At 51.3% G+C, this 18,372-nt stretch overlaps 1 protein-coding gene across 3 annotated transcripts in view; it reads right to left on the reverse strand.

Moving 5' to 3' along the window:
• Positions 1-224: 224 nt before the first annotated feature.
• Positions 225-18,372, reverse strand: part of LARS2 (leucyl-tRNA synthetase 2, mitochondrial) — a 155,515-nt gene continuing 137,367 nt past the window's right edge. For all 3 annotated transcript variants that reach the window (XM_044253744.1, XM_044253742.1, XM_044253743.1), the window contains 2 exons: positions 6,157-6,284; positions 225-1,505 (listed from right to left, as the gene is read on the reverse strand). In XM_044253744.1, the coding sequence (XP_044109679.1) occupies positions 1,326-1,505; positions 6,157-6,284 (308 nt within the window). In that variant the 3' untranslated portion in view covers positions 225-1,325. The remainder of the gene's footprint in view (positions 1,506-6,156; positions 6,285-18,372) is intronic.

Consider the following 18,372-nt stretch of genomic DNA (forward strand, 5'->3'; position numbering starts at 1 on the left):
ACCAGTAACTTAACCACTGTGGCTAACGAGCCTGGACCAGGTTTTTTGTCTACCACAAAAGGGACTTAGGTCAGTCCCCCCACACCTCACTTTGGAACTTTCCGTGTGGAGTCAGGCACATGGCCGATGCTTCTGATGATAATGAAACCCCCTGATCTGCTCCTGATTAACTCCCAGAATAGGAAATATGGCGGCCAGTCCAAGATCACACATAGGTCCCCAAGTCATACATGACACGCATTTTATTGCAATAAAAAAGGTCATGTGTTAGCTGCCCGACTACAGCCACATCTGAGGCTACTTCAGAAAAACGGCATCAGAAAACAAATAGAGGTTTTCAGTGGCACAGAATGGCTGGATTCTCTCCCACTAGCCCATTAAGTATGAATCAGCGGCTCAGGCCAGTTCTGAGAAGGGCACCTAACTGCTGACTTCACAGAAAACTGGATTACCGTAATGCACCGACAACGGTGGTCTGTTCCTGGCCACCTCCTGGGCAGCCAGGCGGCAGCAGCTTGAACATGGAGGCAGTGCCCGGTGCTTCTGGCCCACTGGCCCAAGGCGAGCGAGCTCATGCTAATACCCAGCGCGGGGGCCCACGTCAACGGCGGGGCCATCCGGGGCACACATGAGCAGACTCCCCGTGGGGCTGCGGTGCGCCCTGGGCCGGGTTCCAGCTGAGCTCAGAACCGGCGTGGTTCTGCTACACCAAGCAGCACATCTGACACCCTGGCGGAGGGTGGAGGTGGTGCTTCACCCAGATCTGGCATCAGAGCTGGCCCGGCAGTGGGGACAACTGCGGAGGGACCTGCCCCGCCTGCCTTCGGGTGCAAAGCAGCTTCTGCAGACCATCTTGAATATTTGGACATGACCCCCATGGCTCCTCCATCCAGCTGGAAAGCAAGGGGACCATCTGCCACAATGCCCAGGCTGTCACCTGTCCAACACTGCTGTCCTTGCTGCTCCCGTGCCTGTGGGTCCTCAGTTTACCGTCATGTCCCTGGAGTGTGCAGTTTCTAGGAGTCAGAACTCCCAGGCTGCTTGCTGCGTTCATTCTTACTTGCTTCTCTTCTCGCCTTCCTGCAGACACCCAGGAAACACCCAGCAGTTCCTCTGGTGGCTTCCTCCACCTGCAGCAGCTGCCCGAGCCCTCCATCTCTGCTCCTCTGCTCACACCCAGCCTCACCCCTGTGCCAGGCCCCACCGCACAGGTTCACTGCCCAAGCCTAACCCAGCAGAGCGCGGAGGTAAACATTCAAGACGTCAGTGGCTGCCCGGCCCTGGGCCCCAGCACAGCCCTCCTTCCTCAGGGGCGCCCCCTGCAGTCAGTCCTGCACCAGGAAGTTGATGAGGGCCGTTCTGGGGGACAGGAAAGCCTTCTTGATGCTTCGCCCCTGCAAGAGCCTGACACCCAGCTCGCTTTGGAGGACAAGCTCATGGACTTTGTCCTGGTCCCGTGCGACGCCCTGGGGCACCGGGATCTTGCCATGGTGTTTGTTGTTGATCTGAGAAGGAGAAAATCGAGACAAATGATGAGGAGCATCCGGAGGGTGACAGGTGGCCCCCAGGAAGATGCGGCACCAGCTTCCCCAGAGGACAGAGGGCAGCGAGGACAGAAGTAATGCCTGAAAGCCACAGACTGGGAGAGAGAGGATGGGGCGCCCCGGCACGGAGAGTGCGTGTGGGCACCACACCTGGAGCGCGCTCTGTCCCAGCGGTGCTGGAAATCGGGTCAAAATCCTCAGCAGCTTCCGGGGGGGCAGAGGGATGGTTGTGTCACTGGGGATCGACTCTAAGTTCTGCACACAGCGAGTGTCACTGAGGATTTTATCTAGGTCTTGGGGGACACCAGCTCCTGGGGAAGGCAGGTAAACTCCCTGCCACAGGCCTGGCTCCAGAACGGGGCGCCCCAGCATGGGGACAGGGAAACTGGACCCCCATGACTTTAACTCAGCCTTGCTGAGAACGGGCCGATCCAGCTGCTGACATCAGTGGCTGTTCTGAGGACTGGTCAGTAAGGACACACTTCCCAGCAAACAGGAACTGGCAGTGGGACGGGGGAAGGAGCTCTCAGGGCCCACACGGCTTCTGAACCACCGTGCTTCAAATCCTCCACCCCACCGCTCCCCTAAGAACTCTTTCACTAATGCCCCTAGTTTTTTTGTTTTTGTTTTTTTTAACTGGGAAAATACAGTCACCGTATTATGAAAAGTTAACAGCAATAATTTCTCGGGTTTCAGCCGAAGCCTATCAGGTGTCCCTCATCACCCACTCCATTTTCTCAGATGCACGGAGAACTTAGTGGCATTTTTCTTGGTTGCATCAACTTACATCGCTGGGTGGGAGCCCCAAAGATGCCAACACGTTGTGTCCTGAAATATTCTAGAAAATGGTTCTCCTAAAAAAGTCTGGGTCTCTCGGATGCAGGGTTTTGGTGTCCTAGAGCTGTGGGACTAGGGCTGCTGTTCAAAGGACGGTGCCCTCGCCCCCCACCATCTTGTTTCTAAGCCATTAGAAGTCTCCTTCTTTCAGGACCACGTGCTTGCTTTGACCAAGACCTCAGAAAAGACCTCCTGTCTTGTCACACCAAAGCCGCGCCCTTCGTGAAGTCCTAGGGGCCCCAAACACGGCATTCTTAGAACTGGTGCTTGTTCCCGAGTCATGGCTTCAGCTTGGGCTCTCCTACTTCAGTCGGGGAAGAGGGGCCCAGGGCAAGGGCTCAGGGCTCCCAGGGCAAGGGCTCCTCTGGGCGTCGGAGGAGAGAACACATGCTCTTGTGCAGACCCTCAGGCCTAGACTTCAGTTTTCTCTTCTTTAAGGATGGAATCCTCTGGATCACTGAGGGAGAAAACCTGTCTGAAGGGACCAGCTGACTAGGCCTTATACCCCCGTATCCCTCGGGACTCCCGGCCACGGTGGAAGGAGCCAGTGTGGGGTGTCCTCTTCCGTACACGGCCTTAGAACCATGATCCTAAATACTTCTAGACACAGTGCTTCCCTAGAGCCTGGGCGCTGACCTTCAGCTGTCCCTGGGGAGGCCTGTCCAGGGAGCTGAGTCATTCCTGACCCCAGCTGGGGCAGGGTGCGGCTTGTGGCCTCGGGATGTGGCCAAAGAGCCCAGCGGGCCTTCCCACATGGCCCCCGGCACCCTCTCCTGGCTTCTGGCTCCTGAGACTCCCCCAAGTTGCCTTACTCAGGGTGGGCCCCTCAGAAGGAGTGGGTCCCCATTACGCTGCATCTCCGGGCACGAGGCACCAGTTAAATGGACAACTGAAGCCCAGGTGGGATTCCACACTGGACTTGGCGTTCAGGGGCCTAAAGTGGAGCAGCTCTTGAAAATCATCTCAGATAGTGGCCGTCTGACTTGACAGAAGTCTTCCAGTCCCCATCTGCTTGCCTTGCAAGCTTCCATCTCTGCCACCTCCTCTCATTACTCATAGCCTCGGGCCAGGGCCTCAGTACTGTTCTCCCAGACTTTTCCAAATGGGGCCTGATGGGCTGCTGGCCTAGAGCACTGCCCCCGCCCCAACCATGGCCACCCAGCGACACAAGGGCAGCCCTGTGACAGCTGTGGACAATGAAAGCTCCCGCTGACTTAGCTCTCACTCCGTGCCCAGGTCTGAGCCACTCAATCCACCCGAGCCAACCTGTTTCTCCTCCCACAAGCCTGTGAGGGACAGGCATGACGGCTCTGTGCCCATTTTACAGACAGGGAAGCCGAGGCACACAAGGTGAAGCCACTTCACCCAGCCAGCGGTAGAGACGGGCTGGATGACCACCTGGGTCCTCTCTTCTCCCTGATCAGATGCCCTGCCTGCCCCCCAACCCTCTCGGGGGTGGAGCCTGGCCTTCTCCCCAGTGGCCTATGCTCCCCTCTTCATGGCTCTCTGTTCCAGTGTCACTGAGGGCTTACCCTTCTTTTGCTTCTGCCGATCAGGCATCCTTTCCCCACCAGGGAAACACTGCTCCTCGAGCCCAGGCCCCACACCCCCTTGCGGTAATGGCCCCGATTGCCAGAAGCAGAGAGGTCCACACCAGTAGCTGGGGACCCTGCCGTCTCCCCCGGGGCTTGGGTACCCTTCTGCCGCCCTTCCCTCACCTCTAAAATGGACTTGGTCACACAGCTGCCTCGTCTGTGACATGGGTAAACCCAGGCCCGCTCCCAGGGCTGTGGTGCGGGGTCAGCGAGTCATTATCTGGAAAAGTTCTTAGGGCAGTGCCTGGCCCTTAGCCGGCACTCACTGCTTGTTCGTGGGTTTTGTCATTAGAGCGTCCAGAAGCAGGCCAAGCAGCTCCTGGCAACATCTGATCTAATTCTTTCCACAACAGGCAGAGCTGGGCGCAGTGCTTGCCTCCTTTCATCATTGAGGAAACAGAGCCCTACAAAAGTATCTTGTAAAATGGGAGACTTCTAAGCGGGACAGTCTCATTCCCAAGCTCCATGCCTTAATCTGGAAGCTACAGAAACTGCCTGTGGGTGTGCCCACCCTGGGCCCTTTAGACCGTCCCTCCTGGGCACTGAGCCACTCAATGCTGAGGCAGCGCCTCTGGGCTGGGGAACCCCAGGGCTGCGCCTAGCCCTGCATACCACAGGCACAGAGGACACAGACACGGCGGGCCCCAGCCACGCGGAATGACACCATACTGTCACCACACCTGCTACTTTTGCCCAGGGTACCAACCGAGATCACACGGACACAGAACACAGGCCGCTATAGAAGTTCCGCCATGTGGCGCGGTGCCCTGAGCTGGAGGTTCTCCCCATGGGGGGACCCGCAGGGCATCCTCCTCACAGCCTAAACTTTGGGTTTTCATTTCCACTATAATCTGAAACCATTTTACCGACAACCAGAACGAGATGTCTTTTCTGCAGCGACTAAAGCAGAATGGTATTTGATAGGCTCCAACTTTGTTTTCTCAAGTTAACACTTCCTCACGATGAGTACTTCTTAGGGGGACCCGAGATTATTTCTTATAAACGTTATTTAAGGTAAAGAAACTTCCCTGTGTCACCAGGCTATTTTTGGTTTTGAAGCTTTCGGGAAGGAGCCTACCAGGGCAGGCCCATGTCCTCCCCTCCGTGGGGGAAGCAAAGTGGGGTTGCAGTCGGGGAACGAGGTGTCAGGGGACGAGGTGTGGAGAGAAAGCGGCTGGGAAGGGGCCGGGTCTCTCGCGTGGAGCCGTCTTTCCAAACACCAACTTGCCGGCCGGGCCCAGGATGCAGAAGAACCGGGGCCTGGCCGACTGGGCCCCTGCGAGGCCTGGCTCTCTCTCAGCTCCTGGGTGGTTCGGTCCTGGCCCTTTTCACCATTTGCAACAGTTTTATTTATTTTTCTTTCCTTTTCCCACTCTCTCCCACTCGACTTTCAGCTCCATCAGGGCAGGGAGGCTGTCTGTCCTGTTCGATTTTGTATCCCCCCAGAGCCTAGCACCGTGCCTGAAGCATAGCAGGTCACATGATCATTACTGACCAATGAGCAAATCACCTCAGGGCGACCAACTTCTCCGAGCCTAACTTCTCAAGTGAAATCAAGGAGAAGGGAAACGCCTACCTGACAGAGTGGTAAGAGTTCAATGAAATCTTGGATGTGAAGGGCCTGGCCCCACGTGTGGTTCAGAGACGGGCCAAGAGGGCCCCCTGTTTCCCTTTCCTTCTTCAGACACATCAGCATTAAAAATTCCTGGTAATGTGTTTCAGAGTAAACACATTAAAGATGTAATAATTACATAAAGGATAAACTATCTGAGTCATGTGCTCTGTAAAAGGTTGGAATATAAAACTACTTTTATGCATCTATAATGACGTAATTTACCAAAAAAAAAAGAAAGAAAGAAAGAAATTAAAAGAAAAAAAAGGAACATTCCGGAGCTGTTCTGAAATAGCTTTCCCAGTGAGGTGTTCCCTCTCCGCCAACCACTCACCATCCCCCTTCTCCCTAAACGAAGCAAGAGCTGAGGAGGAGAGTGGAACGCCGAGGGAGGAGGGCAAGGTGATCCGAACTTCTGATGCGGGGCAGGGTTATGTCACAGGCTCGCAGTGCGTGGTGACCTCTCAAAGCCGAAATGTACGAGCGTAAGACAGGCGGGGAACGGTCCAGCCGAGTTAGGCCGGGTGGTCTAGAAAGGCCTGACCACCTGGCTGCGGGGGACACTCACCAGGACGGCCATCTCTACCACGTCTGGCTGCTGAAGGAACTGCGGGTCCACAGCCGGCCAGGCCTGCAGCAGCACACCGGCATCCCAGGCGTAGTGGGCACACAGCTTCCCAGGAACCTGCGCCAGGCCTGCAACATCAAGGCACAGACGGTCACGGGCACACACAAGGTTCATGGGAGCAGAGTACACAGCTTTCGCCCCAACGCAGCCTGGCTTGGAGCTGCCTGGGGAGGCTGCACCTCGGCTTTACACAGCCTACTGGGGGCCCCCCACTTACGTTGGCCTGGCTTATCATCTGGGCTTAGGGGTACCCCCTCCGCATTTAAACAGGACCCAGAGCTGTAGAGATGGATGGATACTTGGTTCTAAAGTGTGCATTTAGGGGGACACCTTGGTGGCTCAGCTGGCTAAGTGTCTGCCTTTGGCTCAGGTCATGATCCCTGGGTGCTGGAATCAAGTCTCCCCTCGGGCTCCCTGCTCAGCAGGGAGCCTGCTTCTCCCTCTCCTTTTCCTTCTCCCTCTGTGCTTTCCTTCTCTCTCTCTCTCTCTCTCTCAAATAAATAAGTAAATAAAATCTTTAAAAACCTTTTAAAAAAAATCTTTAAAAATCTTTAAAAATAAAAACCAAGTGAGACTTGGAAAAAACAAGGCTGCTGATTTTCCTTGGTCTCTGCAGTTCTGTTGGTGAAGGCACGTCTTTGTGCTCCTGAGAACGGCTCCCAAAATAACGAGCCATGCTCATTTCCTTTCCTGCCTGTGAAGACTTGTGGTCTGCGAGGGCCTCCTAGCCGGTCCTTTCACTCAGGATCACGGGCGCCAACATGCCGGGAACAGCAGGGATCTCAGCCTTCACACTACACTTCTTCTCAAGGGGGGCTGACAATGGCCTTGGCTCAGGATTGGTCAAATGCGAGGCAGCAGCGAGGAAGGAAACCCCCACGAGCCTTGAGTCCTACAGTGTTCCATGCTGCAGTCCCCAAGCTGAGCAGCCGTGCTCAGCACCCACAGGGCTATAGGGGGACTCCAGGGGATCTCAGCCACGGGGCTGCTTGCAGGGAAAGTTTTGACTGCAAAGCCTCTGCCGATCCCATGAGCACAAGAGATGCCCCCAAAACGTGCAGGAAATACACCCATCAGAAAACCGTGGACACATGACCCTGCATCCTCATCCTCCCAGAGGAGGGCCCTAGGCTGGGGCTGGCAGTGAACGCGGCGGCATGCCCAGGCTGGGGCAGAGCCATGGCCGCTGCATGGCCTTCATTCTCCCAGAGGTAGGAGAGAGGGGATGGTGGTGGCCCTGCACCCCTCCCCCGAGCCCGGGAGATGCATTTGAGGGAGGGGCCCGCACCTCACCGGTGGTCTGAGGCCAACTGCAAGACGGAGGGACCGAATCCCACCAACGCCAGTGCCTGGAACACTGAGCTGGGACTGACAATGTTTTATTTTTCTTGAGGGCAAAAGTAATGCATGCTCCTTACAGACAATTTATAAAAGGTCAAACTAGAAAGCAGAAAATCATGTTCACCTGCATAGCATTTTTTAAACTTCTGATTTTTCCCCCCCAAATATGTTAATTATTTATTTTTAGAGAAAGAGAGAACAGAGAGAGAGGCGGAGGGAGAGAGAGAGAATCTCCAGCAGATTCCACATGGGCTTGGTCCCACGACCCCGAGATCATGACCTGAGCTGAAATCAAGAGCCAGACGCTTAACTGACTGAGCCACCCAGGTGCCCCTAAACTTCTGATTCTGAAGAACAGTGATGTATTTAATGAACAGTGTATAAAGCAACCCCACCAAACTGAACCACTACCACCAAGATCATGCTGTATATGTAGTTTTGTATTCCTTTTGTTTCAATATTTTAAAATAATAGTGAATTTCACAGAAAAGGAGGATATGCAGTAGTCGGTATCATGTGACCCTAGTTTTATTAAATATTTCTACGAATGGGGAAAAGGTCAGAGAGAAGAAAGCAGAAGGACATCGGTGAATCTACCCCAAAAGACGGAATCATAGGTGATTCTTCCTCTTTTTTTTTTTTTTTAAAAATTTTATTTTTATTTATTTGACAGACAGAGATCACAAGTAGGCAGAGAGGCAGGCAGAGAGAGAGGAGAGGAAGCAGGCTCCCTGACAAGCAGAGAGCCCGATGCAGGGGCTCGATCCCAGGACCCTGGGATCATGACCTGAGCTGAAGGCAGAGGCCCCAACCCACTGAGCCACCCAGGCGCCCCAGGTGATTCTTCCTCTTAAAGCTTTATAAACTCTCTGCAAAAAGCATTTATTATTTTGGTCATTTGAAAAGACGTTTCGAAAGCAAGTTTTCCCACACTGTGAGATGGGTTCATGATTTCTCTTCTGGTTTCTTTTGAAGGCTACATTTTGTTCCCCGTTTCACTTTTGAACCCATCCCTGTTTCATTTTGTGCGTGAAGTGAAGGCGCATTGGGGCGCCTGGGTGGCTTAGTCAGGTAAGCGTCTGCCTTCGGCTCAGGTCAGGATCCTGGGGTCCTGGGATCGAGTCCCGCATCAGGCTCCCTGCTCAGCAGGGACCCTGCTTCTCCCTCTCCTCCTTCCCCTCCCCCTGCTCCCTCTCTCTCTCTCTCTCCAATAAATAAATAGAATCTTGAAGTGCAGGAACATTACACGGCCAATTTTCCAAACCTAATTCGGAGCGCAAACCTTCTCTTCCCTATCGGTTTGTGATGTTTCTTCTACACTATCTTGTACCAGGGATGGTTTCACGACCATCCACAGCTGCTACACGAAACTGCTCAAGGTGGTCACCCACGACGCATGGGAGCAAAGGCCGGAAGGTGGACGGACACACCGCTCCCTTGAGAGAGTCTTTGTGCCAAAATACGGGTCAGCCTCACTTGGATGTGTGCTCTGTGACACAGCAGATCTGCGTTCTGAGCTCAAGCTGTTTATGTCACTGGTAGATGGTTACAGCGGGTTCCCACACCGGGTCCACGGCCCCCTCTGAGCAGCACTGATCCGCTCCACTCTCGGACCTCTGTCCTGATTCCCAGGCTAGTGTCACAGATGTCGGTGTGGCCCGTTCTGTTTCCTCTCTGGCACTCTCGTCGTAAGCCTGTGCTGCGAGTTAGTCTGCAGGGAGGGAAGGCCCATCAGAGTCTGTGGACCGAGTGGTGTCCGAGATGTATTCCTGGGTCCCGGCTGACCCCTGTGCCCTGGGCTTCCAGAACTTACTGAGGAAGCTACTCCATTGCTAGTAAGCTGTTTGGCCGGAACCGAAAGGAGCTTCCTGCTCGGTCCTCAGAAAGGGCATCATGACGACTCCCATCTAAATACAAGACGGAGGTCACAGAAGGGAGATAATTGTTTCTGTACTCCAACAGGCTGGCCCCGTAGGGCTCGTCCTGTGACCCAGCTGCTGTGGGAAGGATTCCAGAACCTCCGCATGGTCATCGTACAGGACGCCTCGGAGATGAAAGGGCCTTGGACACAAATGTTCTGGACAGAAGCTGTTGCAAATTCCACTTAAAAAAAAAAAAAATGAGGAAGCCCAGCCTTCCTGGAGCAGCCCGGATGCTTATTTATAGGGGCCTGGGTCCCTGCCAGAGTTTGCATGTAGATGGGAGCGGGGCTGTCCTGCTCAGCGGGGCGGAACAGAAACTCTCGGCTCCGGGTTTCTGCAGTGTTTTGCCTCCTAACTCTGTAGGGAAGGAAAAACACCCTATGTTTGCATGTCTTTACATGACATGTGCCAGTTCGAGAGCTGGCCTTTGGACAGCACCTGGAGAAAGTCTGACCGTGAGCTGGGATGCGTCAGGGCCCTGGTGCTCAGGGCTACCACCCAGGGCCGGCTATCGCCTATGGCCTCCCCCTTCCTGCCCCTCATCTGGGAGAGCTTTTGTCGTCAGACCTTCCTCAGAAACGACCCCTCTTATGCTCCAAGAGCTGGGGAGGTCACCACGCCACCATGGCACCCCAGAGCAGGTGCTGGGACGGGCTTAGTGTCTGGGGATGGCAGCCTCTCTTGCTGGCCACCAGTGGACCTGCTTCTACCCTGCATCCCTGCGTCACGCACGTGCGCGCGCGCACACACACACACACACCCAGCTGGACTTGGGGACTCCCACTGAGCCTCACCCAGCCCTGGTGATTCCAAAAAATGGACAGGATGAGATATCGGCTCATTTCAGCCTTTACCCACTGAAGGAACTCCACGGACATTATTTTGAGATAATGACACCGACGCCACACACATACTCGTTCGTAAAATGCCATCTGGACGTCAGTGAGAACTTCTGCGCTGCAATGATCACACACATACCCCTACACGATCTGTATGTCTGTCATTGTGCTGGAATTAAGGGATCCGGCACATATGCACAGCACAACATGAAGCTACGCTACTTTGCGGTCGCTTTCATTTCACAAAGAGAAATGGATTGGTGGCAGCAGCCTGATGGTTTGGGATAACGAGTCCGTTCTGAATGCCTCAGGGGGTGCCCCTTGCTGTTGCCTCACAATTACAGTGCTGATGGAAGACCCAGAGCCCGCACCAGGTAAAGCCCGAGGCAGGAATCCAGACAGAAGGAAATCACTGCACAGCCATGAGAGGGGCCAGAAAGAGAAACAGAGACCTTACCCCACACTGTCAAGAACTGGTATTTTGGACAAGAGGCTAAACTCAAAGCAGCACAAGAAGTAGCAGAAGGAGGACAAGCACCCAAGTGTCCATGAGTAGAAGACGACTCGACTTCTGGAACGTCGCAGGGCAGCACACGGCGTGGCTGACAAGAAAGGGTCCGGCCGAAGTACCGACACAGAACAACTCCAAACACAGAGTGAGAAAACCGTTTGTACGGCGGGCCAACATTCGCATTAAGAACAGATGCGCACTGAAGACATGAACAGAAATTTCTCCAAAGAAGACATCCAGATGGCCAACAGACACATTTAAAAGGTGCTCCACATCACTCGGCATCAGGGAAATACTAATCAAAACCACAACGAGATACCACCTCACACCAGTCAGAATGGCTAAAATTAACAAGTCTGGAAATGGCAGATGCTGGTGAGGATTGCAAAGAAAGGGGAACCCTCCTACACTGCTGGTGGGAATGCAAGCTGGTGCAGCCACTCTGGAAAACAGCATGGAGGTTCCTCAGAAAGTTGAAAATAGAACTACCCTACGACCCAGCAATCATACCACTGGGTATTTACCCTAAAGATACAAATGTAGTGATCCGAAGGGGCATGTGCACCCGAATGTTTATAGAAGCAGTGTCCACAATAGCCCATCTACGGAAAGAACCTATATGTCCATCAACAGATGAATGGATAAAGAAGAGGTGGTATATATATACACAATGGAATACTATGCAGCCATCAAAAGAAATGAAATCTTGCCATTTGCAATGATGTGGAGGGAACTAGAGGGGTATTATGCTGAGTGAAATAAGTCAATCAGACAAAGACAATTATCATATGATCTCCCTGATATGAGGAATTTGAGAGGCGAGGCAGGACAGGGGACTGTAGGGGGAAGGGAGGGAAAGAAATGAAACAAGAGGGACGCCTGGGTGGCTCCGTTGGTTAAGCAGCTGCCTTTGGCTCAGGTCATGATCCCAGGGTCCTGGGATCGAGTCCCGCATCGGGCTCCTTGCTTGGCGGGGAGCCTGCTTCTCCCTCTGCCTCTGCCTGCTTCTCTGTCTGCCTGTGCTCGCTCGCTCTCTCTTCCTCTGTCTCTGGCAAATAAATAGATAAAATCTTAAAAAAAAAAAAAAGAAACAAGATGGGACTGGGAGGGAGACAAACCGTAAGAGAAGGGGGTGGCTGGGTGATGGACTTTGGGGAGGGGATGTGCTATGATGAATGCTGTGAAGTGTGTAAGACTGATGATTCACAGACCTGTACTCCTAAAGCAAATAGTACATTATATGTTAATAAAAATAAATAAATAAAAATTAAAAAAACAGACAGTTCACGTACCGCATGCATCGGGGTCTAGCAGGAGACTGAACAGCAAATGGGGAGAAGGGGGTCTCAGAGCAACAGAAGGACAAGGACCCAATGAGGCTGGGGACACACCTTCCTCAATGGTCAGATGTGTCACAGTATGCATTGTAGATATAACTTTTCTTTCTTTTACAAAGTGTTTTATTTATTTATTTAACAGAGAGAGAGGGAGAGCACAAGCAGGGGGAGCTGCAGAGGGAGAAGCAGGCTTCCTGCTGAGCAGAGAGCCCGATGCGGGACTCCATCCCAGGACCGTGGGATCATGACCTGAGCCGAAGGCAGATGCTTAACAACTGAGACACCCAGGCACCCTGAGATGTAACTTTTCAATTAAAAATTGAGGTTTTGCTTGGCTTTAAGAAGTCCCGAGAAGTATGCTGGAGGGGAGGGGGAGTTCCCTTCTGCAGTTGGCTTTTGGCCGTTTCTTCTGAAGTGGGGCTTACGGGGGTGAGCACACTCTCTCGTGCAGCAGAGCCTGTGGGGCCTGGAGGGCAGGCCAATCCTGGGACGGAATCCTGCCACCACTTTGTGTCTCAGACGCCGGCAGGATAAAGGGCTGTATCTGGTCAGCTGCACACGTGCGTGTGTGTGTGTGTGCGCGTGTGCGCATGCATGTGTCTGTTAAAACCTTCTTCAACTCGAAATAAATTCCTTCTTCCCTTCCTCCCTCTCTCTCGGTCTCCTATGTTCCAGAGTCAAAATCTCAACACTCAGGACTTGTGGGTTTAGAAAGACTATGATGAACAAACCCCGTTTTGAACTAAGGAAATGTTCACAGGAGGTCGTAAAGCAACGTGACCCCTCTGTCTCCCCCAGTGGCCACGTGTAAACCAGGATACTGAGAAGGGTACAATCTGCAGAGCTTACGCAGATCTCATCTCATACAAGCATTTATTAGCATGAGTGTGAGGGTGCGGCTTCATGGAACCTCCACCACGGTCAAGATCCAGGGCAGCTCGGCCACTGCTGGGCTCCTCCTGGTCCCCTCTGTGTGGCCACCGCCCCGCCCCCTCTGCCCAGTCCCTAAGCCCTGGTGACCACTAATGTGTTTTCTACCTCTGTAATTTGGTTAGTTCAAGAACGCTGAATAAATGGAATCATGGAGTATATCACCTTTGGAGACTGACTCTTTGTTCCACTCAGTCGGATCCCCCTGGGATCCATCCATGCTATTGTCTATGAGAAAGGTCATTTTTGACGTTGATGAAATTATGCCTCCAACCAGAGTACCACCAAGAAGCTCCCCGTCCGGTGGTTTTCTGCTCTTTGACTGTCCACCCACAAAGGAGACCTTGTGTCCTCTGTCTGGAAACGGAATCAGTGACTCCAAATACACACCATTTGCCTAAGCAAGCAGCTACCACCCTCAGCGGGAGAGCACAATACTCTATTATGGTACACAAAAGTGAGCTGCGGGAATTCAGACGTGATGCCTTGAGCTTCTCAGATCCAAAACTTCAGGAAGGAAAAAAGATTTCCTCATCCTGTTACAGTTTGCCAGCTGCCAAGACGTTGGTTCTGTTTCTCACTGAAGGTCTCCACTGCCTCTTTAAGGGGCTGGCAGGGGACTATTCAGCCTCTCTGAAATGTTTTCCTTTCTATGCACAGCAGGGGCGGCCATTTTGCCCACAGGACTCTGAGTCTCCCCTAGAAGACGGATCCCAATTCTGCTGCTCTTCTGTGAAAATCTGCTTCTCTAGGGAACTCTAGAAAACGGCCATTTCTGAACACCTCACCCTCATGGTCTTCCCTTTATAGCCGTTCTGAGTTATCTGTCGAAGACATGGAAATGATATCAAAAGCCTCATGAAAGTGAAATTTTCTAGAACAAATGAAATGTGTGTAAAAACTGCCCAAAGCCTTGGATCAAGAATGACTGATAGTGTGGGATGACAATAATGATGTTCCTCGTGACACAGTGCTTCTGTCTGCAAAGGACTCCCCCCACCTTGAGACACCAGCCCTGTTTAGCTCTGGGAGAGACAGGAAGGAGTCACGTCTCCATTCTCTCCTGAGGGCACCTGACCCACACCTGTGACTTAATGACCAAGGTGCACGGGGCTTGCCACACCAGGTGCACGGGATTCCTCACTTAACTGTCACAGACCCTGCAGCTCATTCAGACGGTGTCCCACATACACACATGGAAAGCCAGGAGACCAAGGTTTCCCATTACTTCCTTGAATTAAAAAAAAAAAAAATTGGTTGGTATGAATTTGTAAAGCTTGAGGGAAGACCTTCACTAGACCGCCCTCCCCCGTTCTCCCACAAATGCCCAGAACAGAGCCTGGCACATAATACATGCTCAATAAACTGAGATTCAATCTCTACCTAGTCATGGTAACACAGCTCACGAAAGCTGTGCGGCGTGTTGGAAAAATCATGGTGCAAGGTTCAAGATGGGTTAGTTTCTATCACAATGCTTTAGTGCATGTCCTGTTGGGGATCCTGCCATGCCACAGTGTACACTTGATTCCCAAGACCTGCCAGGGAGGGGACAGGGCCCTAGGGAGAGTAGATCCTTGCTGCCTCCCACAACACAACTGAAGGGACACGAGAAGCAGTGCGGGGGTGGGGGAGGGTGAGGGGGGGGGGGGGGGGGGGGGCGCTACTGCAAATCCCACTGACATTAATCCTTCCTGGGAGAAATGAAAGGGAGGAAGACAGATAATGCGGGACAAAGCAGGAAGATAAGAGAGAGATGTGCATATTCTAGGATGAGAGTTAAATTCATTACAAATTAGATTGGTTTGTTTTAGAGCAAAGGAAGACAAGGAGAGAATGAACAGCGAGCCATTTAAAAAACTTAATGCGGTTATCTATGCTGAAGGAAAGAGTGATGGCATTAAACAGCATTAGTGTAGCAGGGCTTGATCCCAACCTGCCTTTAGGGCACTCAGCCTCTTCAGCGAAGAAATGGGTACATGTGTCATCCTTGACCCTCTGTTCTAAAGCACCACAGTCAGAGGAACCCAACACAACTCTCTCGGTAGAGTCAGCGACACCCTCATTTCCAAGCCTGACCGCACACGCTGAGCAAAACTGATCTTCCTTAGGAAAATAGGTGCCACATTCTAAATCAAACACTAGCAGACAGAATTTGGCGGTACACTCAAAGTCCACTACGCCATGGTCAAGATGAATCCAGGCAGGGAGAGCTTCAGATTAGATGCTCAATGAACAGTGACATCAACAGGGCAAAGGGCAAAATTAAAAGCAGATGACACACCCCTCAACAGCTGGAGAATGGATGTTAAATAAAATATAGCTCCTCCTCCTAATAAGAGTTCTGGAAAACAAGGACAGACAGCTGCTTCCTTAACCTTAGTGGGGATATGCGCATGCCTGGGAGGCTCAGTCAGTTCGGCAACTGATTCTTGATTTTGGCTCAGCTCACGATCTCGGGGTCGTGAGATCAAGCCCTCCACTGGGCTCTATGCTCAGCGGGGAGTCTGCTTGAGAGTCTCTCTCCCTCTCCCTCTGCCCCTCCTCTACCCTGCTCATGCTCTCTCTAAAAAAAATTTTTTTTGAAAGATTTTATTTATTCATCTGAGAGAGAGAGACAGAGAGAGCACAAGCAGGGGGAGAGGGAGAAGCAGACTCCTCGCTGAGCTGGGAACCAGACCTGGGGCTCAATCCCAGGACCTGGAGATTATGATGTGAGCTGAAGGCATATGCTTAACCGTCTGAGCCATCCAGGTGTCCCCTCTCTAAAAAATTCTTTAAAAAACCCCTAAAACATTACAGAGAGTATCTATCCTAAACCAACAGCCAACATCAAACCCAACAGGGAATTGTTACTTCCCCTTCAATCTGGAAGTGAGACAGGACCACCGGGACCACCACCTTGAATATTCCATAGGGTTTTCTGAGCCATTTAACACACAGTACGTACACAGACACCAAACCATAGAAAGAGAACACTAATCCTTATGTGCTGATCACGGAATCCTAGGCTATCCAAGAGGCTTTTACCCCTAACCCAAAGTAGGAGGGATTTGTAGGGAATCTGGGTAATAGAAAAAAGTATGCAAATAAATTTTTAAAAATTACGTGCCAGCCGTTACCAGTCAAAAATCATAGAAAAGGTTTCAGTCACAAGACCAAAAATAAAATATGACCAAAAAATACTCAGGAATAATCTTAAGAAATGTGTAGGACCTCCGCGAAGAAAACTTTAAAACCTGACTTAGCATAAGGGAAGTCTTGCGTAAAGACAGAGACGGGGCACCTGGCTGGCTCAGTTGTGGAGTGCACAACTCTTGATCTGGGCAGTTGTAATTCGGGCCCCACTCTGGATGTAGACACTACTTAAAAATAAAATCTTTTTTTTCCCTAACTAAATTATTTATTTTATTTTATTTATATTTTTTATTTTCTTTTTTTAAAATTTTTTATTTCTTATAAACATGTAATATATTTTTATCCCCGGGGTACAGGTCTGTGAATCGCCAGGTTTATACTATTTTATTTTCTTTTTTTAAAGATTTTAAAAAAAAAGTTATTTATTTGACAGACAGAGATCACAAGTAGGCAGAGAGGCAGGCAGAGAGAGAGTGAGGAGGAAGCAGGCTCCCTGCAGAGCAGAGAGGCCGATGTGGGGCTTGATCTCAGGACCCTGGGATCATGACCTGAGCCGAAGGCAGAGGCTTTAACCCACTGAGCCACCCAGGCGCCCCTAAATTATTTATTTTAGACTGTGGTGGGAGAAGCATGAGCAGGAGGGGCAGAGGGAAAGGGAGAGAGAATCTCAAGCAGACTCTGCGCCAAGAGACGAGCATGACACTGGGTTTGATCTCATAACTCTGAGATCACAACCGGAGCCAAAACCACGAGTCAGATGCTTGATCAACCATACCACCCAGGCATCCCAAAAATAAAACCTTAAAAAAAAAGGGAGGGGGGAGAGGCAGACCACATGGAGGTCTGGGAAGGGTAAAGATGTAAGGCTTTCCCAAATTTATTCTGGGTTTAACCTCATTTCAAGCAAAATCTCAAGGACTTTAATAATAAAATTATACCAGAGTTCTACTGAGAGGAATAAACAGGTGAGAAGCACTCAAATAATTACAAGAAAAGAAATGAAGGGAGGCTAGCCTGCCACCAGATGTTAAAACTATATTGAAAAATCCAATAATTAAATCAGCGAAACAGAACACATACTCCAGAAACGGAGCCTGGAGTGGAAACGGGGATAACTTTCCAGGAAAGCAGTCTGAAAACATAGATTGAGAGTCTTAAAAACGTTCCTGTCTTGGGGCGCCTGGGTGGCTCAGTTGGTTAAGCAGCTGCCTTTGGCTCAGGTCATGATCCCAGCGTCCTGGGATCAAGTCCCACATCGGGCTCCTTGCTCAGCAGGGAGCCTGCTTCTCCCTGCCATTCTGTCTGCCTGTGCTCGCTCTCTCCCCCCCTCTCTCTCTGATAAATAAAATCTTAAAAAACAAAACAAAACAAACAAAAAAAACCATTCCTGTCTTTTCCCCTTCAAGGGTACGATCTGAAGTGGAAACTCAGATCTCTGCACGGACTTGGTCCCTGGCGGATTATGGGAGCTAATGCCAGACACGTCACTTGGGCAGTTACCAAAGTCATGCCTGGGGGCAATTAGTACAGTGATTAAAAACATTTACAAGTTAAAAAAGAAAAATCAAAATGTTTACAAGTGTACCTTGTTTTTAAACTGGAAATACAGATGACAATTTTTTTTTTTTTTTTGCAAACCCACAGGAAACCGATCAGAAGCTCAAGTAAAACAAAGATGGACAAACTGTTGGCTCTACATTCTGACTGCCTTGAGTTGGTCCCGACCGGCCACACAAGGCCTGTGACACTGAGGCCAAGGCCTGGGGGCCTGAGCTCCTCTAAGACATAGCCAGCCGCTCTAGCCGCGATGTTCATCCTCATGGCAGCACAGGCGGGAGCATATCACTGAGGTTTCCGATGGAGGGCATGGGCCCCGCTGGGGTTATTCTAGTGCGCAGGGCGAGTTTATCGCCAAGGGATGGCAAAGTCCTTGCCAAAGCCCTGGAATCATGACGGAGGCTCTTGCTGTGCCTATCCACCGATGATCCAGAGAATTTTTGGAAGCAGATCTGAGGATGTGCATCAAAAGCCTTCATATTTTGGGTCTCTTTGGGGCCAGCATTCTATTTAGGCATGTGTTCTAAAAATTAGCTATACAACTTTTAAAACAATAATGTATCATTATAAATGGTCTCTGTGTC

The sequence above is a fragment of the Neovison vison genome, chromosome 6 (assembly GCF_020171115.1).
Source record: "Neovison vison isolate M4711 chromosome 6, ASM_NN_V1, whole genome shotgun sequence".
Classification (NCBI taxonomy): domain Eukaryota; kingdom Metazoa; phylum Chordata; class Mammalia; order Carnivora; family Mustelidae; genus Neogale; species Neogale vison.